The sequence below is a fragment of the Xiphophorus maculatus genome, chromosome 18 (genome assembly GCF_002775205.1).
Source record: "Xiphophorus maculatus strain JP 163 A chromosome 18, X_maculatus-5.0-male, whole genome shotgun sequence".
Lineage (NCBI taxonomy): Eukaryota > Metazoa > Chordata > Actinopteri > Cyprinodontiformes > Poeciliidae > Xiphophorus > Xiphophorus maculatus.
In genome coordinates, this window is record NC_036460.1 from 7510603 (window position 1) to 7535823 (window position 25221).

General features: G+C 38.1%; 1 protein-coding gene across 1 annotated transcript in view; it reads left to right on the forward strand.

The window, feature by feature from the left end:
- The window catches only part of cog6 (component of oligomeric golgi complex 6), a 28604-nt gene extending 8385 nt beyond the window's left edge, over positions 1-20219 (forward strand). Inside the window, exons 5-19 of the mRNA XM_005796825.3 lie at positions 1694-1805; positions 2630-2712; positions 3193-3263; positions 4732-4825; positions 6103-6231; positions 8750-8841; positions 9101-9165; positions 9280-9371; positions 10490-10607; positions 11362-11493; positions 11750-11917; positions 13295-13402; positions 14550-14603; positions 15780-15859; positions 19876-20219. Coding sequence (XP_005796882.1) covers positions 1694-1805; positions 2630-2712; positions 3193-3263; positions 4732-4825; positions 6103-6231; positions 8750-8841; positions 9101-9165; positions 9280-9371; positions 10490-10607; positions 11362-11493; positions 11750-11917; positions 13295-13402; positions 14550-14603; positions 15780-15859; positions 19876-20023 — 1546 coding nt within the window. The 3' untranslated portion in view covers positions 20024-20219. The remainder of the gene's footprint in view (positions 1-1693; positions 1806-2629; positions 2713-3192; positions 3264-4731; positions 4826-6102; positions 6232-8749; positions 8842-9100; positions 9166-9279; positions 9372-10489; positions 10608-11361; positions 11494-11749; positions 11918-13294; positions 13403-14549; positions 14604-15779; positions 15860-19875) is intronic.
- Positions 20220-25221: the final 5002 nt, after the last annotated feature.

Below are 25221 nucleotides of genomic sequence, written 5' to 3' on the forward strand. Positions count from 1 at the left end.
ATTAAGGTTTATGCATCCTTTAAAATTCAGTGACCAGTTTTTTTTTTACCCATATTGAAGAAAAACAACCACACTGCATGATTCTGACTCCTCCATGTTTTATTGTTGGGTGTTTTTCAGCGTTTTTTTGTTTTTACCACACAGGTTTTTCCATGCAAAACAAAAGGTTGAAATCTACATTGTATTAAAGTATTTATTAACTAATTGATTTCTAAAGGTAGTTGATTGCACTATATTGAATATAAATGCCTGCCACACCTAAGAACATAGAATTACTGGATCCAGAGTCGCAACAGTTAGAGGTCTTACTTTATGACTCCTTGTGCAGAATGTGAAGCAAGCATGTTCACATACTTCTAATATATGCAATCGTTAATATAATTAATGACCTCATTAGCATAACAAGTTTTTTTTTGTGCATTCAGTTGTCCGTTGTGATCCATGCTTTTTAATCCGTTTTGTTCTTTGTTTCTAAGATCTTGTAGATTAGTGGGTTTTCTTTCCGGCTTCATTCATTTTAATTCAGAATATTTTTCATTATTTAAATACGAGCTTCTTGTAATTGCAGACATTTAAGAAATCCCACAGTGAAAGCACATACATCCAAAGGCCATTTTAATTATTTGCAGGAGTATTTTATCTCTGTGAATTTTGAGGGGCGGGTGGGGAAACATTAATATTCCTCTTACACTTTTGATTGTGTTATTTTTTTTTTTTAAAGACAACTGTGAGAGCATGACAAGTTTAACGGTGTATCTATTGTCTTTGTGTGTTTGGCAGCTAAAATAGCAACACGTAAAATCACAAAGGGCGGAGGAGCCTTGGGGTCCCTCTGTGTCAGGCTTGGTGCGAGCCACAGAGAGAAAACTGAATCAGAGTTCTGGAACCGTTTTACAATCCCCTGCTTTCAGCAGCCTGAGCTCGGGTTGTAGGTATGCGCGAATCAAAGGTTAGATAATCACCAGGTTATTCAGCTCTACCAAAATACTCCGGTGATTTACTGCTCATGGTTGGCTCTCTCTGTGAATGGATGGAAAATAAACGGGATGGTTTGGCCAGGAAGATGGGAACAGAGGGAGGACCTGCTGTTGTTCTGCCGCCCTGTGACGAGTTCCCCGTTTGACTGGGACCGTTGCCATGGTCTCTATTGTGATGAGGCACTTCCTGACATGATAGTGATCGCTGTTATTTGCTGGCAGGGGTCCAACTCTTTTCTTTAGCTCTTGGCTTTTGTCCTGCTGATCTTCCCACTCCTGTGGATGATATTTTTCACTCAGTGTCCCACCCTGATGAAAGAATGTAGGCAGCATAGGAGCATATATGGGATCTGTAGAGTCTGACTGCCATCTGCTGGAGATCCTTAAGCATTACATGTTGTTGACAGCATTCCTTTTTTTATGTGCAATAAAAGCCTGGGGTGTTCCTCCAGCTTCTTCAGTTTTTTTTTTTTGACTCAAAGAATTGAAGGATGAGAGAATACACAGATGAAACTCAATGATAGACTAAAGTGTAAACTCTTACATGTAAGTGGTAAATTCTTCATAAGAATTTGCCATATAAGAAGAAACGTAAACCAAAATCTTAAATACATTTACTAAAATCTAAATGAAAAGAATGTGTTATATGTTGAAACATTTAAATAAAACAATAACAAATTAAGTAAATGATTTTCTCTTTCTTTTTGTCTCCGCAGCCAACGACTTGAGGTGAGAGCTCAGGTGGCTCAAGCTTTTCTCGCCAAGTTCCAGCTGTCCAACGAGGAAATGGCCACATTGCGAAGGGCTCGAGATGCACCTGTTACAGAGGTAATCTTTATCACAAAGCCCAATGAATCAGACCATGTGAGCAAAAATGATGTCCTGTACCTTGCAAAAGTGTTCACATCCCCTGAACTTTTTCATACTTTATCACATTACAATCCCAAAATGTAGCATATTTTATTTTATGTAGCAGGGTCAACTCAAAGTAGAAAATGTTCAAATGTTCCAAATGCTTCACAAATGAAAATTTGAAGAGTGTGGTGTGTATTTTTATGATATGCTCTGATAATCTGCTGTTATCCCAGTGGATTTTTATTAGGGAAAAATATCTGCTGGAATAACAGTTTAATATCTTGTCGTTATGACGACAAACTGATAAGGCATTGAATCTTGGGTAGGTTCACAATTTGATTCGTTTACAATTGAGCAGCCAACAGTGTGAGTATAGATCGATTATTGAAAAGACACAAAACTTCCACCCCACCCATCCAATAAAAACAACTATTCTCTAAGGACTAATGTCTAATACAATAAAATGTAACTACAGAATACATAAAACTGTAAATAAAGTAAATAAATGGGACTGGAAGACAATTTATATGTAAAGTACAACAAACAAAAACAGTTAATAAAATAAAAATAAACACTTGCAACCAAAACCGTAAACAAAATTGCCCTTCAAAATGTTAATAATCAGAATGGAAAATACAGAGCTCATTTCAATTTATCATGCAATTAGTTGCTTATTGCGATAGGCTTAAATATGTCATTACATCATTACTTCAAAGCCCTGCCTACTAAATGTATGTTCATTAAGTTTTTGATTATCTTGCTAATGAATGTGATGTGTTTGTTGCTTAATTTCTCAGGATTTCTTCAAGGTTCTCAGCCGGGTTAAGCACATCCACGAGGATGTGAAAATCCTCCTACGAACCAACCAGCAAACCGCAGGGTAAGGTTCACATCTGACTGCACAATGTCTCGCAATGCTTCACAATCAAAGTATAGACAGGCCTAACTTTAAGGGTTGAGGTTAACTGTCTTTGAAATGTGATACTTGAAAATAGAATTTGTTGTTTGTCCAACAATAATTGGGCTCCCATTGTTTTGTAAATATGTCAGAAGCTGAAGAGTTTGGGATTCACTTGTATAATCCCAACTATAAAGCATGTAAAGAAAACTTTAAGGAAGAATTTTCAATGAATAAACAGCTTATAATATGCAGAAACAAATCTCACACTTCAACAACAGCATAAAGCAGAACTGTGCCAAGAAGGTGATTCAGTGAGGCGTGCAGTTCTGTCAGCACTCTGAGTGTCCTGGCCTTGATCCTAAGTTGCCAAAGATTAGTATTCATATCACTGTCAGTTTAACACTCTGCTACAAGTCATATGTATGTAATGTCTGTCCTTGGCATGTGTGCACGTTCTAGGTTAGAGATCATGGAGCAGATGGCAGTGTTGCAGGAGACGGCGTACGAGCAGCTTTACCGCTGGGCTCAGAGTGAGTACTGCACACGATTACCATCAGCTGCTTGGTGACAACTCACTGTGGACCAACAGTATGTTCATAACTTAATCAAAAGTCAATTTCATTCCTTGGCCATTGATTTATTATTTTTTTTTATATTTCTAAAGTCTGTATTAAATATAACAAATGCAAACCTGTGCTTTATTTGCACATTATGCCTTGCTAAACATTTTATACTCCTTTATCTTTTTTGCAATTTATGTTCCAGATTCAAACTTCTGTTTTCTTTATATGAATTTTACATGATTGATAAACACGAAGTAGAACAAAAAAAGATGAAAGCTTTGTGCCTGCTGAAGGAAATCGCTCCCACAGTATGATGCTCCCACGACTTCCAAATGACTTGTGTCTTCTGAATTGTTTAGGTGGAGAAATGCAGCAAATAAAATTTTCCACAACTTGTCATTTTTTGGAAATTAAACTGGAAATTAAATCTGCACCAGATATATTGTATCATAATTAATAATTAAAATGTTCATATTTGCAATATCACAATCTCAAAGAACTGCTTGTGCGCTTTTTTTTGGTTATAATTCTATATTCTATAGTAATTCTAGTGTCTTACATTCAGATTCTTCTTGACAATTTGACCAGTTGGATGGCACTCCATTCCCTTTTATGCCCAGAGCAGATATAGAGCTTAGTGACCAAGATGCTGAAGCCCAGAGAGAGTAGAGGCTTCCTGTGATGATGGGGGAAAAAATAGAAAGGAGTGTGGAAAATGTTAATAATCAGTGTTGTCAATAAAATATTTCACCAGGGCAGGACATAGAGTGCAACTATTATAACATCATTTCTTGTCTTCCTAATATCTTGCATTCCCACTGGAACTAGACTGTTTAAATCACCGAAAAGCTGTTATTTATTGTTGTGCAGAAGCAAAATACAGAGAATAATTTAAGCAAAGCACCCGTGCCCCTGGGACTAGTTGTACTTCACCAGTAGAAAGGATTTAACATTAGCCGTTCTGAATATTCGAATCAATATGTCAGTGTTTTCTAGGGCTAAATCTTACACTCCTGACTGCTCAGGACTGTAGATAATGTTTTATGTGCATAGGATAGTATTTTATTTGCTTTGGAAAGGGTAATTGTTATATGTATTTGCAAAGTACAGAAACATTTTGATAACAGTTTTATTTCCAGCATAATACTGGAGTCTCTACCGCTTTTTTACGTCTGGATAATTGTTCAGTTTGTTTTATATTGGATAATAAAACTGACTTCTTAGCAAAAGCCCACGAGAAAACCTGTTAGCAAGATGACCTGAAAGCTTTGATTTGCATGTGCTCAGGAAGGTAGCACATACTTTTGTTCACTTTTGTGATCAAAAGTATTCAGAAACTCTAAGTCTTATGTCGCTCAAGATGCCTACAATAAGAAAAATAAAACGAGAGTTCAGAAAAAAATGCATTCTGTGGTTCTACTTTTTTTTCCCCCAGATGAATGCCGGGGACTGACTCAGGAAACGTGTGATATTAGCCCAGTGTTGACTCAAGCCATGGAGGCTTTACAAGATCGACCTGTTCTTTACAAGTAAGTAAAGACACACTCACAAACCTCACAAACAGAGACATCTTTGTAAAAATAGACACTCTAATCTGTTTACTGACCTGTATGTTACACTTGGAATCTGTGATTTCTTGGATCTATGTTTATTTCACCATAAGTCTATTCTTTGGCCAGTCCTAAGTAAATTGTGAAACCTCGGGGTATTGTTGCTGCTTTGTTCCTGGATAGAACAACAAGGTTCAGTTATAAAACACCAAAGTAAGCAGCCTGAAGCAACACAAAATGTCACCATCAGCAGAGAGCAGATCCTCTAAAATTAAAAGAAAGACGTCTACAAATACAAAATGTTTAAAATTTTCACGCAAAAGGATTCATGACCGTTGAACTTTTTCACCTTGCAGCCATAAACTGCAGTGCAATTTTATTGTGATTTTATTTGATAGATCAGTGCAAAGTAGTGCGCATTTTCGAAGCACAAGTCTTGAGATTATTGTTGCGGTTGATCTTATGTGAGCATTTTCATGTGTTTTGAATGGTCCAGTCAAAATCCACACACAAAATCCTAGCATAAAGAGAAAATATACTCTCCGAGCTATTTGACTACAGCTGCTTTAGAAAGAATAATATGCAAAGTCTCTGTAGTTGACACAACACAAAAGACTTGCAGCTGTAAAGGCAGCTAATGGTGTTTCTACGAAGTTTGACTCAGGGGAGCTGAATATAAGTGCATATATTTTATTTTATTTTTTTTCCTTTCATGTTAGAATTATGTTCTACTTTGTGTTGATATATCACATAAAATTTTAATATAATGCAATGAAATCTCACCTTGACAAAATGTGCAAAAAGTGAATACCTTTGCAAAGCACCACAGATATAGACCTATTTAACAAGCGTTTATTTTTGTCGTGAAAGAGGTGGGTAACAGCAAAGAAAAGTTTGAAACTTCAACATGTTTTCTGATGTTTTCAAGGCTAAGCCCTTGTGTCTGTGTTTTCGGATGTGCACCTGTCTCTGTGGCCACAAAGTGTCCAAGGTCGCCCTAAGGCTGAGGATGTTGAGGCTGGATCCTGTAGCTCTCTGTGTCTTAATTTAGCCAGCTATCTTCTGTTTAGTCTGTCGCAAAGGTCCTTACCACCGAGCCATCAACACTGCTCCAAACTCATTCTTTATGGAAAAGCAGGCCCCAACTGTTGATCTTAGGAACTGACCACAGCTTACAGTCTTCACAACAACACCATGGCTGCTGTCTTTTCTCATGAGGTCCGGCTGTTGAATATTGCCTCCTCTTCTTTGTTCAGGTACACCCTGGATGAGTTTGGGACCGCGCGCAGATGTGCTGTGGTGCGAGGCTTTATCGACGCCCTGACCCGCGGTGGTCCAGGGGGCACACCACGACCCATAGAGATGCATTCACATGACCCTTTGAGGTACATCTTCTGTCTTATTGAGATATCACTCCTAAAAAACACTTTGGGACAAAAATACAGAAATAATGATGACTTTTTGTGCAAAGAGAGGCTTTTCGGTTCAATAGATTTTAATTTTACTAATTGGTGTTTAAGCAGTCATATCTAGACTAAGCTTTTTTATGCTTAAACCACATAAAAATAAAATCTGTGGAAAAAACAGGTAAACAGTAAACAAGTTCAAAATCTCTTCAGTTAATGTTGCTTTCTACCATCTGTTTTCCTCCCTTTCTTTTCTGTTTGTCATCCTATACTTGGATGTTTAAAGCGACCATCACTACCTTACAAATACAAAATCCCAGTTGTTTCCTTTATTGTGTGAATTAAAAAGTGAACAGTTCAGATTTGCAGAACAAAAATATGTGGCTGTGGGTTGTGCACAAATAATTGTATTGGTTTTTCGGTCCTATTGTAAACTTTCAAATTCAATCATATACATTCAGCCTTAATTTACTAATGTACATATTTTTCTGATCCTCACTCTCACTTTGGATCATAGAGATATCTTTGCACCTTAAAAGTGAAAGTATATTGAACTTAATCCTGTTAAGGATGATAGATACCACTTTTCAAATTGCACAAAAGTACTTATTTAAACTACAACACATTTTTTAAGCATTTTGAATGTGCGACGGCTCCTCACTCATTTATGTATAATCAATGTGTTCTGTGTCCTTAAATAATCTCAGACTGAGGTGGAGCATCTCATCTTGGGTTCTCCTGGGATCGTACCAAGTGTTTCAGGGCTTTAACTCGCTGAAACTGATGATTCATGGCTGGGTGTATATTTAGGCTAGCTTTGAGGCTGCAGAACAAATTAGGAAAACATTAGGCGGTTGCTTGATGTTATTATATGATGGATGGGATATGAGTCATATAGTATAACAGCTAGCTTAAAGGGACAGTATAATTGAAAAACAACTTTTTTTTAGCTGTATATTAGGTTATAATGTTATTACCTCATCAAAAACATACTTGGAGTGTTGCATACATGATTCTTTCATGCACATTTGAGGAGTCCTTGAATTCATTCACGGGTCCCTAAACACTTTCTCCCACAAAGTCCCACCTACTTCCGCAAACTCCTCCTTGGAGCTGCAGTGTCCAGCCGAGCTTCCGCCACACTCAGCTCCTCCAGACCAGCAGCAGAAGCAAATATCAAACACCTGGTGGAAATGCAAGTTTACTGAGCTTATCATATGAACTACTTCTCAGTCAAACGTTCCTAAGGACGGTTGTAAACAGAATAGAATTGAAACAGAATTGAGAAGTTAAATTTCTTTCAAGTTATGTTTGGTTTACACAGCATTTTTTATTACAACTGAAAGTAACAGTTTCTTAATTGTGAGTGTATGACTTTATATTTTTGAGTTTTTTGACGTAAAGCACTTAAAACTGCCTTGTTTCAAAATGTGCCATACAAATAAATTTGATAGATTAATTATACAGCGTTTTAAGCCTCTACTTGTGATATCTCTAAAATTGACATTAAAAAAATATTTGAAAGTGCTTTGATGAAATAATACATATTTCCTATGTTTCTATTTTTGACAAATATGCTCTTAATGAGACAAAGTAATTGTCCCAAAACCCCTTATTTTACAGTTACAGGAAAAGTTATTGTGATAATTGATGTATAAATAAATCAGATTAAGTGCCAATCTGGTTATAGGTCATCTTGCAAAATCTTGGATTGTGCCTGTTTCCCTTTGCACCATATCTTCTCCCTCTTTTACCCTGGAGCCAAATAGGAGATTTTCTCAGAATATCAGCTCTGTGTGGAACACAAAAATCCCTTCCACTTCATCAGGGACATCAGCATTTCTCAGAACATCAAGTTCTTTCTCACTTCCTATGTACTGACACCCACAAATTCACGCCGTCTTGCCAAGTTTAAAACAGCAGTAGAGAATGTGTGAATCTTAAAACTGTGTTTTTGACTTGTTTGATGTAAAATAACAATACATTATGTGCATTTCTGGGTCTGAAACAGAAAGGTGAGAAACACAAATATTGCTTCTGCCTTGAGTTGTAAATGAGCTATTCTTATTGTAAAAATGCTTGCAACACATGTATTCAAAAATAGAAACAGGAAGTGGTAGAATTTTAACAATATTTTTTTCATCACTACATTGCTTGTGTCTATTGACACGTTAGAGTTTATAGGTATCACTCTTTCTGTTATGCTTCCCTGAACCTTTATCATGAGCCTTTCATCTCCTCTGTTCCATTTGTTGAGATACTTTTCACTGTTCATCATCAGTCCTATATTTAATCATAGAAAGATTAAATATTAGTTGTTGGGGGTTCTTTTTAAACGGGAATTCATCGCATAAGTGAGCTCAAGAACAACCATTACTTAAAAAGCCAACAACTCTTGTGTGTGACAACAAAAATGAAAACTTGGCTGTCCTTTCCTAGAGGCATTTCACTACTGCCTGTGTATTAGTACTGATTTATTCTTTCTTTTTTTCTTTAGATATGTTGGGGACATGCTGGCCTGGCTGCACCAAGCAACTGCCTCAGAGAAAGAGCATCTAGAAGCTCTACTAAAACAAGTCACTCTACAAGGTATTTCAACTTTGAGGGGTCTAATATTTTATGATCTGATTTCAGGATCATGTGATGAATGTAAAGCACATGAATGTAACCAGCATTTTGTAGGTGTTTTACTAAATTATATTGAAATAGTTTATCTCAGTTACTGAAGAATAACCTCCACGAAATAAATGATTTTACTAGTGAATGCCTCTCTTACCATTGTTATAAACACATGCATTAAAGCTGTTGAAGCCTTTATTGAGTTTTTAATTCCTTCCCTTTGTATTAGGTGTGGAGGAGAACATGCAGGAAGTGGTGGGGCACATCACAGAGGGGGTTTGCAGACCACTGAAAGTGAGCAACCAGTTATGTTTTAAACACCATTTTAGTCTGAGCCGCCTGCACGCTGTGTTTTTTGTCAGGTTTTGCTCATCAGCCCAGCTGTTCTGTTATCGATCTTCTCCTCAGGTACGGATAGAACAAGTCATTGTGGCAGAGCCGGGTGCTGTCCTCCTCTACAAGCTCTCTAACCTGCTGAAGTTCTACCACCACACAATCAGGTATTTGAATTTTTGCTCCAGGAAGCAAATGAACAGTCAGATTTCTGTTTTTTTTTTTAGTTTTTTTTTTATAAAGAAAACATATTCTTTATGATCCATTTTGTAATTTTCTCAGGTTTTTTGTAGGTTTTTTTATGGTGTGTGGCAGCTTGAACAGTTTTAGTTCTGTCTGTTGTTGCAATGTATTGTGATTGGCCAACAGAAAGTAGTGTCTAATCGTGAAGTGGAAGGAAAATGATGCAAGGTTTTCAAAGTCTTTCAAAGTCTTTCAAAAATTTGAAAATTGTGGTGCTGTTAGTGGAAAAACCCATCATAAAGCCAAATGAATACACAACAGAGAGGTCAGGAATAAAGCTGTGGAGAGGTTTAAAGAATGGCTATATTTTTAAACGATATCTAAAGCTTTGAACATCTCACTATGAGCTATCTACTGCACAATTCTAAACTTTATGGTTGAAAAAAGTAATTGTTGTAAAAAGGCACAGAACCATACAAAGGCATATTTGTAGTTGCCACAGGCAGACAACTGCAAACATTTGTTATAAACGTGTGAAAGAAGAAGATCTGGTCAGATAAGACCAACATTTTACTTTGCCAAACAAACCATCCCCATCTTCAGGCATGGTGGTGGCAGCTTCATCCTGTGGGAAGGCTCATTGACAGAAGGGACAATGAAGTTAGTAAGCGCTGATGGGAAGTCAATGGTGCTAAATACAGAGAAAAACATTTTAGAGACTATAAAACACTTGAACACTAACATGAAATACACAGAATTAGCATGATTTAGATCAAAGCATTTGCATGTGTTTAAATGGTCCAGTCAAATTCCAAATTCAAAATCTGACTTAAAATACACAGATCCTTGTCATTCATTCTCTGTACGATGAACATTGGGGAAAATTGGGAATGTTTTTGTGTGTAAAAACCTTCATTTTGTTTCCACTTTACAATATTTCACTACTGTAGTTCATATATTTCTGATAAGATATTGTTGTAGACTGGCAAAATGTGCACAAAGTGAAGGACTGGGCACTGCCTGAACAGTGCCCAGTCTGCCTGTTGTGTTGTCATTAAAACAATCAGAAACTTCTAACTTTCCTGATCGAATCTTTGCTCAGCTCCATCATTGGGACCAGTGTGGCCTCCATGCTCATCACTATTGAGGAAATGCACCTCCTGAGCAAAAAGATGTTCTTCAACAGCCTGAGCCTTCATGCGAGCAGACTAATGGACAAGGTGCTGGAAGAACATGGCAATTTCATTTTCTATTTGTTCAGACTGGTATTAGAAGAAGATTGATAGGAACATATTATCCTGCGGAGAAAACAGAGGCTTTATTTTCATAAATAGAGATGATTTGCAATGTTCTTTTGTGAAAATGCTGAAATCACAGTGCAGCAGAGTTTAGCTTTGCTCCTTGTGAACATGCGTATTTCTCCTTTAGGTGTAAACTCTCAAAGTCAACAAGGCTATTTCTGCACCACTTAAGCTGGTAAACAGTTTCAGCCTCCTGGCCACAACAGCAAAATGGCGCTAGCTGCCAAGAAACGCTCTCCTTCGAACTGTTTAGTTAAATTGGCTTCCAAATGTACCGTAGCACGAGCATGAGCTCCTTCATTTTCCACGGTGGCTCTGCTCTGATCAATATCAGTTACAAGAATTATCCCTGTGGCTCAGTGTTAATCAAATTGGATGCCCTTAGGTTTTGGTGTCAATTTCAGCTAATCCCAGGAACACAACCTTTTCATAATTTGCTCTATTAGGTGGACAAAGGTGCCCTTGGTCAGTTCTGCAACCTGTGTACTGAGCCCAATGAAATCAGAACTCTCTTCATCACAAAAGCTTTGTAGATTCAAACCCAGAGAATAGAAGATTTTTAGTGTAAATAAGTTTTCATGTGTTTTTATATTTTTAAAAAACTAATTTGATTGCCTTCTGTCATATTTCTCCTGTATTGGTGTTATATTTTACACTCTGTGTGTATACGCAGGTGGAGCTGCCGCCTCCGGACCTTGGACCCACAGCATCCCTCAATCAGACCCTCACCCTCCTCAGGGAGGTGCTAACATCCCATGACTCGTCTGTAGTTCCTCTGGATGCTCGGCAGGCTGACTTTGCGCAGGTAAAAATGCAACTGCAAATCTCTAATTTAAGCGTTGAATTCAAATCTTTTAAAACACCACTTGTTTTTGTTTATCAATATGGGACCAGAAATGCAGGATATCTTTTATGCTGTGATTACCCTAAAAAAATTTTTGGCATGAAATAGATTTGACTTTGTCAAAGCACTGACTGTTAATATTTGAAGCTCTCTTTTCATTAAAATCCAATCTATTATACGCTGTTCTTCATGTCTTGTCTTACTTTATCTGTTTTAGGTGCTTTCTTGCATTCTGGATCCCCTCCTACAGTTATGTACCGTCTCAGCCAGTAACCTTGGAACAGCTGACATGGCCACTTACATGGTCAACTCCCTGTATGTCATGAAGACTACACTAGCTCTGTTTGAGTTCACTGACAAGAGGCTTGAGATGCTCGAGTTCCAGGTACATCCTGATTATAACCAATCATCTCTTAGTGAATAGGGCTGCACTATATATCCCAAATGTATCGTCATATCAAGAGAAGAAAATAGACTTCCATAATAACTGATATCATCAGTGCAGTATTTGCCGATATTGTATGTACTGTATGTATATTCAAAATTATGTATAAAGCTAATGTTAGCTTAAATGCTATCACTATCATGTATCATGGTGTCTTAACGTATCTTACACGGTAAGACACCATGTCTTACCGTGAGATATAAGACATGGTGGCTAACAGTTAGCCACAATGCTAGCAGTTAATGTTAGCATGATGGTTAACATTAACTCAGTCCATTCAGTGAGTTAACTAGTTTTTATGTAAAAATTAGCAATAAAGCTATAATGTTAGGACAGTCTTCTTACCCTTTGGTGCTATCTACATTTTTTCATGCAATAACTACAAGCTTCAATTTATTTTAAGATTTTATGTGACAAAACCACCCAAAGTATCATATAATTGAGAAGCAGAAGGAAGATTAAATTGAGTTTTAACTGTGAGTAATTTAATCTCAGTATTAAATTACTCATCTGTCCTGTGATGACCTTGGCTTTGGGAACAAATAGTATCATCAACACAGCCGACAGGTCAGCTCATGAAGTTGTGGAGAAGTTTAAAGTAGGTTTAGGTTATTAATTACAGAAGCTTTGAGGCTTTTGTTGTACACACGCAAAAACTGCATGATAGAAGCATCCCTACTGTGATATATAGTAGTGTCAGGACTAAATTGTGTGAATTAAACATTTTCTGTTTTATAATTATGTACCAGTTTGTGTCTTCCTGCTAGTTAAACCTCATAGAAATTTATAAAAGATTGTGGTTTTACATGACAAAATGTGGACAGATTCAGTGGGTATAAATACTTTTGCAAAACACTTTATATGACAATGTGTTGATCCATTTTATTTGTCAAATATGTCAAGATAACAATAATTGTTGTGGTAAATCATGCCAGTCTGAAGCAACAGTAGATAACCATGAAACACAGTTAACCAGCATAATGGCTCAGCTTAAAGTCACATTGACTGTAGGCTTATTGTAAAAAAAAGAACTATTCCTATCCCTCTGATTAAAATCCACAGCTGAAAACTTTTACTAAAAAGATTTAATTTGCCGTCTCATGAAAGCGAATGCGTCATGTATTGTTGCTCGTGCTTAAACGCGCCATCCATCCTTTTATTTTTAGCACGTCTTTTGTAATTGAGCACCACAAGAGCCTCCATACAAGTTTCAGTATCAATAGCACGGTAGTTCTCCATTAACCACAAGTGCCATTGATTCACAATGCATGGAATCAGTTTTCAAGCCTCTCTCTCCTTCTGTGTCGCATTTTTCAGATTGAGGCTCACCTTGATACGCTGATCAACGAGCAGGCGTCCTACGTGTTGACCAGAGCCGGACTAAGTTATATTTACAGCTGCGTGCAGCAGCACACTGCTGAACAGGTCTGAAACACTTACGTTTTACATCCATAATGGTTCTCTTGTTTTTGTGGGTGTTTTTTTTAAATGGCATATGTCCCCTGAAGTATGGTTTGTGCTCTCTCTTTGGGCTTCAGAAGTGTTTATAGGCTTTCCTATTGCTATGGTTACCACCTGACCTGCGTCTTTGTTGGAGCATAATGGGGTTTTTATCAGATTTACAGATGAGAAAAGGAGAGAGGAAAGACAGATTGTGTCATGTTCTATTAAAATATACTGGCCTCTCCAGAAGTGTCTTGTGCAGATAAGAGCCCTGTCCTGGAGCCTTCCTCTTCTCGGTTTAGCACTTTCCATTGGGCTGAGTGAAACTCATAGTTGCGGTTTAGCTTGCGAGTCCTGCCCTTGGGTCATGTAAGGACACACCACGCCCCACTGATGCTACTGCTCGACACAGAACGGTTACAAACCATCGTTTTCCTGCAGACCTCAGCCCTACCTGGGTGGCCTTCTCACTTCTTCCTTATTGTTGTGTACTTTAAATGTCTTGCTCCTTAGTCTGCTGGACTAAATCTCAGGTATTAGTCACAAGCAAGAATCCATCCTAACAGTTGTTAATATTATTAAAGCATTATGTTTATTCCTTATTGTTACCCTTCATGTAACATTTTCTTTTCTGTCATACATAAATTAAAAATCGGAAATAAAGCTGTGGTGTGTTCCATTAAAAAATCCTGCAGCCTTCAGCGGAGGCTTTATGATTGTTTAAATGTCCGTAATTTTCCCGTGATTTTGAACCTTGCACTTTTTTTTATTTGCTGGATTTAATGTGGGCAATTTAGGCATTTAAGCTTGCCTAATGTAGCCGTTTTAGACTTACAGTGAAAGCTAATTGCCTTAAAAGTACCCGTTGCTGTGTACATACAGGCAGTATGTATTTGCTTTGTCTTCTTTGCATTTGTATTCAGGTGAAGGCTTCCCTTGTTCTCACATCCAAACTTACAGGTTCAGACACATAATATTTAGTCTTACTTTTATTTACATGTAGTTTCAGTTATTCTTATGAAAAATACATCTTTGCAAACATAAATAAATGTAGTTAGTTATTGAAGTTCTAGTGATTGAGTACTGTTACTGTTAAAATGAAATCTAATATTTGCTTCTATTTTCCCAGGGTCCTCTGTCTCTCCTCCCCAGTATGGACGTCTCTTCGGTGAAAACGGCAATGGTGGGTTGGCCTATATGTACAAGTAAAGCAAATTTATCTTCATACATTGCAAAACTGAACTCTTAGAAAACTTGTCATCATTTTGTCTTGTTACAGTCTCTCGCCTGAACATATTTAATTCAGATGTTATGTGATGAACTAACCTGGTAACAACCTGCCCCTTCATACATAGGGTCTGGACACTCTACTATTGAGATATGACGATTGTTTCTTGGAGATGTAGACATTATTGAAATTTTAAATTCTACTGGATTGCTAACGTTTTGCCATGACATATGAAATGTGGCAGTTCAAATATATGAAGCTTATGGGAATTGTGTGCACTGTAAATAATCATCGTCACTGCAAAGAGAGAAGTTCAGAGCCGAACAAGATGGCCGGTAATGCAAATATATTTGGAAGCATGGACTGAATAGCTCAGTTCACTTTCTCTGATGCCATCGCTAAACTTCAATCCTATATAGGTAAGCTACAATTCCAAAACATCACAAAAAAATTGACGTCATCGTTGAAATTTAGCCTGAGAAATCAAGCTCAATGGAAGAAATCCCAGACGAACCACAGAAGGGAGATGTTAATTGAGTGGAATTGCTTTGGAAGGCAATGGTCAGGCTAGAGAGGAACTATAAAGTTTATATTTAGTTTAAATTTTATATTTTATAATTTATAGCATTTTATATTTTATTTTTTTATTTTTATTTTATCTACAACTACTACTCAGTGGTAGTTGTTATTGTGTCTTGTCTCTATGCTGTAACTGCGAAGTAATTTCCCTGCTGGGATGAATAAAATACTTCTATTCTATTCTATAAAGTAGTAAAAAATTATGAAGTAGAAGAAAAATCCTTCATGTTTTTTTTAACTCTTCAATAGTGTGCCTTAAATTTTTGTTTAACCCCCTTCACTCTGATACTACTAACAAAAAATGCAGAGCAACTGTCTTCAGAAATCACCAAATTAGTATGTAGGCTCCACCAGTCTGGTGTGTAGTTGTCCACAGATTGCCTTCCATGTGTTGTATGAATGCTTCAGAACTTTGTTAAAAAAGCAAAAATAAAAAAATAAAATCAAAGGGGAACAACCTAATTAAAATACATTGCCATTTGTGATTTCGTTGGGTGTAAATACACTTGTAAGGCACTCTATACCTATAAGGTTTCTTTCATTTCCGTACAGGTCCAGTTTGATCGGTACCTATCATCACCGGACACTCTTGTGATGCCGCAGCTCAACTTCCTTCTGAGCGCAGCCATCAAGTGAGTCTGAAAGAACACACAAGATGAGCTCAAATTTTTACCGCATTACGTGAAATAAAAAGGAGAGTTTAAAAATAGAACAGGAGCTTTTACCTAATGATGGTCAACATTTGTTTTTCAGATGTAACAGAATCATTTCAGCCTTCTGAGCAAAACACTCGACTAAATGCACGAGGAGTTCGGACGCTAAATTGCTAAATCCACCAACACACTGAGCAAATATTCAGCTGGACTGCTTCTATTTGTCTCACTGATCAGAAAACGCCCATGCTTTTAGCTCAATCCAGCTGCTGCGTTTCAGGGTTCTTTTTGCGAGTTGTGCTTACGAGGAAAGCGCAGCAGGCTTGAGAAGCACTCTGTACCTCAGGTTAATGTTCTCTATTAATGGACACAGCAGAACTGATGTGCAGGACGCCATTAATTAGCTTCTGCTCCATTTCTCACTCATACTCGTAGCCTGAAATCATTCGTCATCCCTGCCAAGCTCTCATGCTTCTCTGCTCACATAAATACACAAAAACACCCTGAAAAACGCTATAAATGGGGAAGTAATCTTTTTTTTTGGGCTTCCTTTCATTTGACATTTTATGATGTTACACTTGGTGTGGTAGAAGGTGTTATAAACTCCACTGTGGTACCAGGCTCTCTGCGGGCCAATTAAAAATATGGATCCTCAAGAGCCTGAGAGGGATACAACCGTGTCCTCCAGTCCTCTCACTAGGCTCCTATGCATTTATGCAAAACTTATTTATTTATTTTTTGTTTTACTTTTCCTGAAATCTTAATTAGAGTACTTACCTAAAATAGAATAAATGCAAAAAGAAAGAAAAGCAAATGGTGATAATATGGAAGTAATCAAATTAAATTTTTATTCTATACATTTTTATTATTAATTTTACAAAACATGTGGAAATGACATCATAGTTTAGCCTAATTCCCATCTTCACACATTATGTTCTATTAAACCAATTGTCCAAAAATGTCTTTCTGCTGTGTTGAAAATTAAAAAAAGATAAAAAATTCTCTAAATCAGCATATATATATTTCAAACCTAAATGACATTATCAGTCAATCCAGGTAGGTAATATAACCGATAGTAATAATAAATATTTAGATGCTTTTGTCTGAGCCAGTCAGCTGTGAATGTGATCTTTATCTATAGATGGCAGTGTGTACCAAACACTGTCAAGATTTGTATCAGTCCTGCCGGGATACGCACACGGAATAAAATTCTGACTGACAGTCCATTGGAAATTTATTTATCAGCTGATTCTCATAATTTGTATACACAAAATATTAAACTAAACTTAAATTAAAAATTGTCATCTAAATCATGCCCCAGGCCCAATTTAGTGCTTTCATCTTTCAGCGTAATTACACCTGCAATTCTTTTTGGTTTTGTCTCTAACAACCTTACACATCTAAAGACCAGATGTCTTTTCCCATTCTTCTATGTAAAGCTATTGCTAAAGTTCAGTCAGATTAGATGGAGAGTGTCTATAAACACCAGTTGTCCAGTCGCAGATTTTAAATTAGATTTGGGTCTGGACATTGTCTATTGCCTCTAACAAATTCCTTTATTTAGTTACATTCAGGGTAGAGTTTAGGGTAGAGTGCCTTCTCCGGGTCAGGGGGGGTGTCCTGCCCCAAGTGGAGGAGTTTAAGTATCTCGGGATCTTGTTCACGAATGGGGGAAGAAGGGAGCGGGAGATCGACAGGCGGATTGGCGCAGCGTCTGCTGTCAAGCGGGCGCTGTACCGGTCCGTCGTGGTGAAGAGAGAGCTGAGCCAAAAAGCGAAGCTCTCGATTTACCGGTCGATCTACGTTCCCACCCTCATCTATGGTCATGAGCTTTGGGTCATGACCGAAAGAACGAGATCGCGGATACAAGCGGCCGAAATGGGTTTTCTCCGTAGGGTGGCTGGGCTCTCCCTTAGAGATAGGGTGAGAAGCTCAGTCATCCGGGAGGGACTCAGAGTAGAGCCGCTGCTCCTTCACATCGAGAGGAGCCAGTTGAGGTGGCTCGGGCATCTGGTCAGGATGCCTCCTGGTGAGGTGTTCCGGGCACGTCCCACCGGGAGGAGGCCCCGGGGAAGACCCAGGACACGCTGGAGGGACTATGTCTCTCGGCTGGCCTGGGAACGCCTCGGGATTCCCCCGGAGGAGCTAGAAGAAGTGGCTGGGGAGAGGGAAGTCTGGGCCTCCCTTCTGAAGCTGCTACCCCCGCGACCCGACCTCGGATAAGCGGAAGAAGATGGATGGATGGATGGATGGATGGATGGATGGATGGATGGATGGATAGTTACATTCATTTTCTGTTTACTTTCCCTGCTCTCGCTAAAGAAAAGCATTCCCACAGCACAACTCTGCCAATAGCATGAATCCAGCTGGGGATGCTGTGTTTGGACTGATGTGTTGGTTTTCCACCATACCTAATGTTATCCATGTAGATGAAATAGTTAAATTTTAGTTCCCCCTGACCAGAGCAACTTCCTACCACATGATTAGTGGGAAACTTTAACAGGAACTTCCTTTTGCTTTCAACAAAGCCTTTTTTTCTTACCAAAATGAATTACAAATTTACAGAGTGCATGACTAATAGATGCCTTCTTAACTGGGGATGTGCGGTATATTGCCACTGGCTGACATTGAAAAATTTACATATCCTTATTGGTCATGACCAATAATATTTCCATCTTGTTGCCGTCTGTGTGGTTTTGGTATTTATTTGGGTTTGTGGCCATTGTAGTGATGCAGCCAGACTGTGGGGTGTATAACTGAGGTAAGGAGCCATTGTCAGTGGTTTGGTCTTTTTTTTAGGGTGTCAAAAGGGCAGGAAAATAAGTCTAACATTGGTGACCGAGGGTGTCTGTATGTCCTTAAAAAGTTTTAAATATCTGTATTTAAAATTAAGGCATTTAGGTCTTAAAATTATTTAGAAAATGCAAGTTGGCCTTAAATGCATTAATCTCAGGTCTTAAATGACCCATGACCTGCGACTACTAATGACTTACACATAAGGAGTCACTAATCTGTGGCAGTAGTCCTGCCGATTTTGTGGTGGTAGGACTATTTAATCTTGTACTTTCCACTCAGTTATTTTTTTCTTGCAGGTCTTTGCGCGCAACTAAACCTTCGTCTGACAGAAGACTTTTTCAATACGTTCTATGACTCGAGGTTGTTGAAACTACCAGTATTTAGCTGCTAGCTTGATTTTTTGCGTCTACTATGGGCAAGTGCAAATTTATCGCTTATTGACTGAACGATGTTCGTGTTCACCACTGGCTCACTGCTGTTGCCAACCCAAGCACTGCTACGTACATTCTGCGCACAAAAGCTTGGCACTGCGGGGGTTAAGACTGTAGAGATACATATGCAGTGAGTAGCACACGGCTGCTACCAAGAGCTACAAACAGATCCTGGAAATGTCACAGTTTTGCTCCCCTGAAAATGATCACTGCGGCTGCTACTGCTCGCACTGATCTAAGAGCAGCATTTGGTGCGACAAACTCTGAAGTCGGAGTTAGTGGATTTTAAACTTGGTGGTAAAGCATCAGTCATAGCTACTGAGGTATTTTAATGTAACAAAGTTACAATGGGGTAAAATACAGCAGAGAAGGATGAAAAAAAGAAAAGGAATAGAGAATAGAACCAAAGAGAGAATAGAGAGCCACAGATGCAGCTATAAGGAATAACATTAAAAGGAGCAATCTTTAAAATGTATTAAATTTGAGTTGGTGAAACCTGTAGGATAACCGCAATAGTAATATCGGATATCAATATTGGCCCAAATTTAAATATCGGTCCATCCCTACTGTTTACAGATTCTAACCTCAGCACCTTCTTATGAATGCAAGTCCCACTTTTCAGGTTTTTAATTTTACCCATAAATTTAGAAAACCACGTGTAATTTCCTCTTCACGATTAATTACATTATATCAAATTTAGAATCTTTCCACTGAGCTATGAATTGTTCATTAAGCGCAGCCTCTCAAGTGTTTTGTCTGTTTTTGCAGGGAGCAGATTTTCCGTCAGTCCACAGAGCTGGTGTGCAGAGCCTATGGAGAGGTTCACATGGCTCTGACCAGCCCGGCTAACGCCTACAAGGACCCAGAGAACCTGGTACCCAGATCACCTCAACAGGTCCAGACTTTGTTGTCTTGAGAAACCTTTATTTGCCTCGTCTGCTTCAAAGACTGCATACAAAAGAGGCATGCCATCTGTGTAGCGTAATGACCTAAATGTGAATAACAGAAACGGGATGGGTGCAGCTCCTGCGAAATCAATGACGTCAGAGAGATGTGCCTGTATATAAAGCTTTGTGTGTTTGGAATTAAAACTTCACATGCGAGTCATGCAACCATTTGTTCTGTGACTCCTTTGTATTTTTATATCCTTTACACATTTTTGTATTTTATAATTGCAGCAAACAACAAGAGCTTTTTATATATTTGGAAAGCTGAGCTCTACTTAAAACAAATGAAAACACTCAAGTGTAAGACTTTTATTGTTTTCCACACATAGAAGCGGTCAGGAAGAATTTAACAACAATGCCAAGAAGAGCTTCTGAGGCTTAACTGCAAACATAAAGTTGACTTTAACCTAAACATGTTTGCTGTGTCTTCTTCACAACTTCATGCTTTGGTTCTCTCTCTCTCTCTGATGGTATAAACAAATTGCAGTGGCCCAACTCTCAAGAAGAGATAATCAGCCTCTTTTGTTGTTGATTTACTTGGCCCAAATAAAGCCCAGCCTTTATTGTTGATATAAATAGCCTCTAGATTTAGGAAGTACAGTTCATCCCTGTTATGTTTTTAATCTCTTAACAATAAACCTAATTGTCGCTTCTGGCACCGTCTCGCAATATATCATTATAGATCTAACACAAGCCAGCCAATATAATCTCCAATAAAGCAGCAGTGAAACGGTAAAGATAAGTGAATATTGATTCACCGTTCTGCTGTTGCTTTCAGCTCTGAGAGGCAGTGTTTCATTTTTGCTATCTGACATCAGGGTTCATGGCAGCCAGCCCAAACCTGGCAGCACTTTCTGCGCAGAGTCCCAGGATTTCCCCCAGCTCACCGGATATTCCTCGGATATCATTGGCCGGGACATCGAGTACTGGGAATAAATGGAATACCACAAAGTTCAGCATCTGGACAGCGTTGTTAAACCCTTTAAATAGTAGGGTCTCTCTTTTTTTCCCAGTTCTGCTTGACTTTGTCTGGACAAAAACAGAGAGTCGGAGTCTGTTTGCTACACAGTCCCTGTCAGAAAGTGGGATGGAGTTTTAAAAGTAGGAGTATTTTAATAACAATCCACTTTATGATCCACTTTATGAGTAATAACACACCCACTCAGTCACAGATGTGTTCTGGGTTCAGAGTGTGGGATCTTTGTCCTCTCTGCGACTTTATTAAGCAGTTGGCAGAATTGATGGAGTCTCCACAAATAGGCAGGTAGTTGTGACCACAGCAGCGGACATTCATCCCATCATCCGCTCGATATGACACCAGTTACCGAGCTTTTGCCTGCTGGAGCATGAAACCAGCAGGAGCCCGGGTTAAAGGATAATACCGCCATTTTGGGGTTTCTTTTTCCCTTTCTGCAGGGCAGGGACAAGTGACAAGAGGACAAGTTATCTTTAACTTTTTCACGTTTTGATACATTACAACCCCACATTCCTAAAGGTGAAAAATTATTTAAGATTTTCTGTTGTCCAACAGTGGTGTTGAATTGTGAATGAGAAAGAAAATGATTCATGATTATTGGCACATCTTTTATAGATACAAATCTAAAAAGTGTGGCATGCATTTGTATTCAGCGAGCTAGATTTCTTTCACAGATTATCTGTCTCATACTGCACTGTCACAATATAGGGACAGCTTAACAAATATGGAAACATATTTTTTATGAAAGTTATGCGTTGCGGCATTAAATGGCTGAAAGCAAATGCATGCCACGCTTTTCAGATTTTTGTTTGTAAAAACAGGGGAAAAAAGTTGAAAAAAGCAGGTATCATTTTTCTTTACTGCAATAGATGCTACTTTAAAGTTTCAAATCAAATTTTATTTGTATAACACATTTCAGCAGCAAGGCATTTCAAAGTGCTTTTCATCATACCAACACAAAAATACAAAGTCATGCAACAGAATCAACAATCAAAACATTACATTAAGTCAAGTGCCATCATTAAATTCATAATTGATTATGTTTCAAAAGAAACTCTAAACAGGTGGGTTTTTAGTCGAGATTTAAAGGAAGTCAGTGTCTCAGCTGTTTTACAGTTTTCTGGAAGTTTGTTCTAGATTTGTGGTGCATAGAAGCTGAAAGCTTCTTCTCCTCATTTGGTTCTGGTTCTGGGGATGCAGAGCAGACCAGAATCAGAAGACCTGAGGGGTCTGGGAGGTTGATACAACAGCAACAGATCTTGAATGTATTGTGGTGCTTAACCGTTCACTAACAACAGTATTTTAAAGTCTATTCTCTGAGCTACAGGGAGCCACTGTAGGGACTTTAAAATTGGTGTTATGTGCTCTATCTTTCTGGCTTTAGTTTGTGGTTTTAACAAGAGAACTTTTGAAAAAGTTCAAGAGGTGTTGTAAGGTTCAATTTTAGAAGTCTCAGGCTAAAGCTTTTTTCCTGTTTATTTCAGTTGAGAATCACTAAAGAAATGACATCATGGTGCACGTGTCACTTTTATAATTAAATTATCTTTTTACAAGTAGTTGTCTTACATACAGTAAGTGTTAGTTTTGTCTCACAGCATAGACAAAACAGTGCGCTAAAGAAAAATTTGTAACCTATTTACAAAAAAATTAATTCAGTGTAAATACTGGAAGCTTTATTCTTGCTTTGGGTTTAAATTTAGACAATATATTTAGGCTGAAAAGTTAAAGGTGTATCAGTGGGACAGAAAAGAAAATAAACTTACTACCTACAGGTAGTTTTGTCTATCAGTGAGACCACATTTCAGGGAAAATGGCTTCTGTTTTGCAGCGCTAATCTTCTCACACAGATAACCTTCTATCCAAAAGGAAGCTGTTAGGAAATCAATTACGAAATGATGGACTTTGTGACACTAAATATTCAAGTCAGCACGGCGATGTGCGCAGTGTTAATGTATCATCTGTTTTGATGAGGCTGTTTGTGTCACAAACTGTCCCGTACCACCACTGCCTCGTGTCCACGTTCTTCTGGTAAACTTTGAACACAAGCTTTCAGCCTGAGAGGGCGGTTTAGACACCCGGATCTAATTTATCAGTCCTTGGACATAACATGGGTCTCTTTCAGTTCTTGGAAAATGTTTTGTTTCTCAACTTCACGATCCCTTGCTTTTGAACTAGACCAAAAACCATCTGTTTAATATGGTTCCACTGGCAGCTTATTTTACTTATAAATAGTACTTTTTCATCAATACTTGACACATTACTGCCAGATATGTGGAATCAATCATTAACAAGAACTTGTCTGACAACATCAAGCAGGCTAAAAGAACTTGAAAACCATCAAATCTTTCCCCAATTTAAAGAAATTTATTGACATCTGTTACTCTTGAAGGGTTGCAAAAGCCGTTTGGGATTGTCATACACTCATCTAGTATATCACAAAAAAAAAAATCCCTCATAGTAACATCCAAAGCACTACTGACGCATTCACAATTCAGCACTAAGAAAGAGATTAGAGGAAAAATTAAACCAATGAGAAAATTCCAAGGCCAAACATTGGTCTTCTTTGAAAAATATCTCATGTAAAACTAATATTCAATTTTAAAAAATCAACATCATATTGACAGAAAATCTGGTGGTAATATGATTGTCTGAACATTTCAAAACAAAATTGATGAATTCAGAATTCACCATGAAATTTGCTGTCTGGCAGAAAATCCAGAAAGAAAATATCTGGCCATCAGTTTGTTCCATTTATTTTTCTAACTTGGAACTTGGAGCTTAGAGGGAGGAAACACTCTAGTTGAGATGCATTTGGAGTGACCTAGTTAAAGTCTGGACCTAGGTGCAATTTAAATGCTTTGGTATGAGCTTAAACCAAGATTTCATAATAAAAATATCACAATATTGCTAAATTAAAACAACTCTACCTGCAAAACTGGACTGAAGGTTTACCACAGCGGTTTAAAAGACTCATTGCCAGTTATCAGAAAAATCCTAATATATAAAATTATCATTTAAAAACTGCATTCTGTATTAAATCAAGATAATTTTGTCTGCTATTAAAATTTATTTGATAATTTGAAGCATGTAAGTATGACAAAAAAGAACAAAAAAAACAAGAAATCTTAGAGGAAAAAACTCTTTCACAGCACACAACTTCCAGTGGTTGTCCATTTCACTATGGAGCTGAATTACTTTGTATTTTTTTCTCTGCTTCTCCTTTGTTATTCTGAGAGGTTACCTTATGTCAAAGCTCCCTCTCTTCAGAAGCTATTATGTAATTTGTCTATTAGCACAGGAAGGGGAGCACAGTGAAGTACTGACTGAAACAGGAGTGCTCCGTAATTAATTTTCCCTTCTGATTGTCTGCTGTTCCCATTGCCCCACTCTGCCATTCATTCACTCCACTCACCCATAATACAGCTTTCAATGCTTCAAAGCTGCCTCCAAAGTCACCACTCGCCACTTGTGATTTTGACACATAAGACGCCGTTATTAATGCACATCCATCTGGCTGTGCTATTGACAGGCCTGCACACCCCGGCTGACCAGATGCATGTCCAGGTGGCCTGATAAATAGAGCACATCGGAGCTACTAACAGCCCAGTGTTTGGATAGTTGTGGGATGAGAGGAGAAAGCAGAGCTGACTGGCTCTTTCCAGCCAAAAATTAGCCAATGACGACGCTGTTTTTCCCGCACACTGTTGGAAAAAAAAAGGTCGGACCCCCTGATGGTGCCCCAGAATGCTTGTACACTATTGCGTGTGGTTGTGATACTTCATTGTGTAAGCTTTTTTCCTCCCAGCAGAAACATGTTTGCTTTTGCTGGTATGAACACTTTGTACTGAGTGCTGACTGCACACACGCTTGTTTAGAAATTTCCAAATTCTGTCATTAATGACCACATTTTTCCTAGTGTTGTTTGAAAATCTTCACTTTTTTTATTGTCATTCCTGATAATTAAATGGGGTGTTAAACTAGAGCAAATTTCAGCTCAAGTTTTCCAAACTCATGAAGCTCTGAGACTGACAGAGACCTTTTCACACTCATAATCGAGAACAAGAACACGCAACAAATTTGCCGTGACTAATGCATCTGTGAGCAATCCGATACTCTGTCAATCATTACTCACATAGTGAACACTGTCTTCGATCTCGCTGGCCTACATGCGGCCTTGCCTTGGCTTTCTTC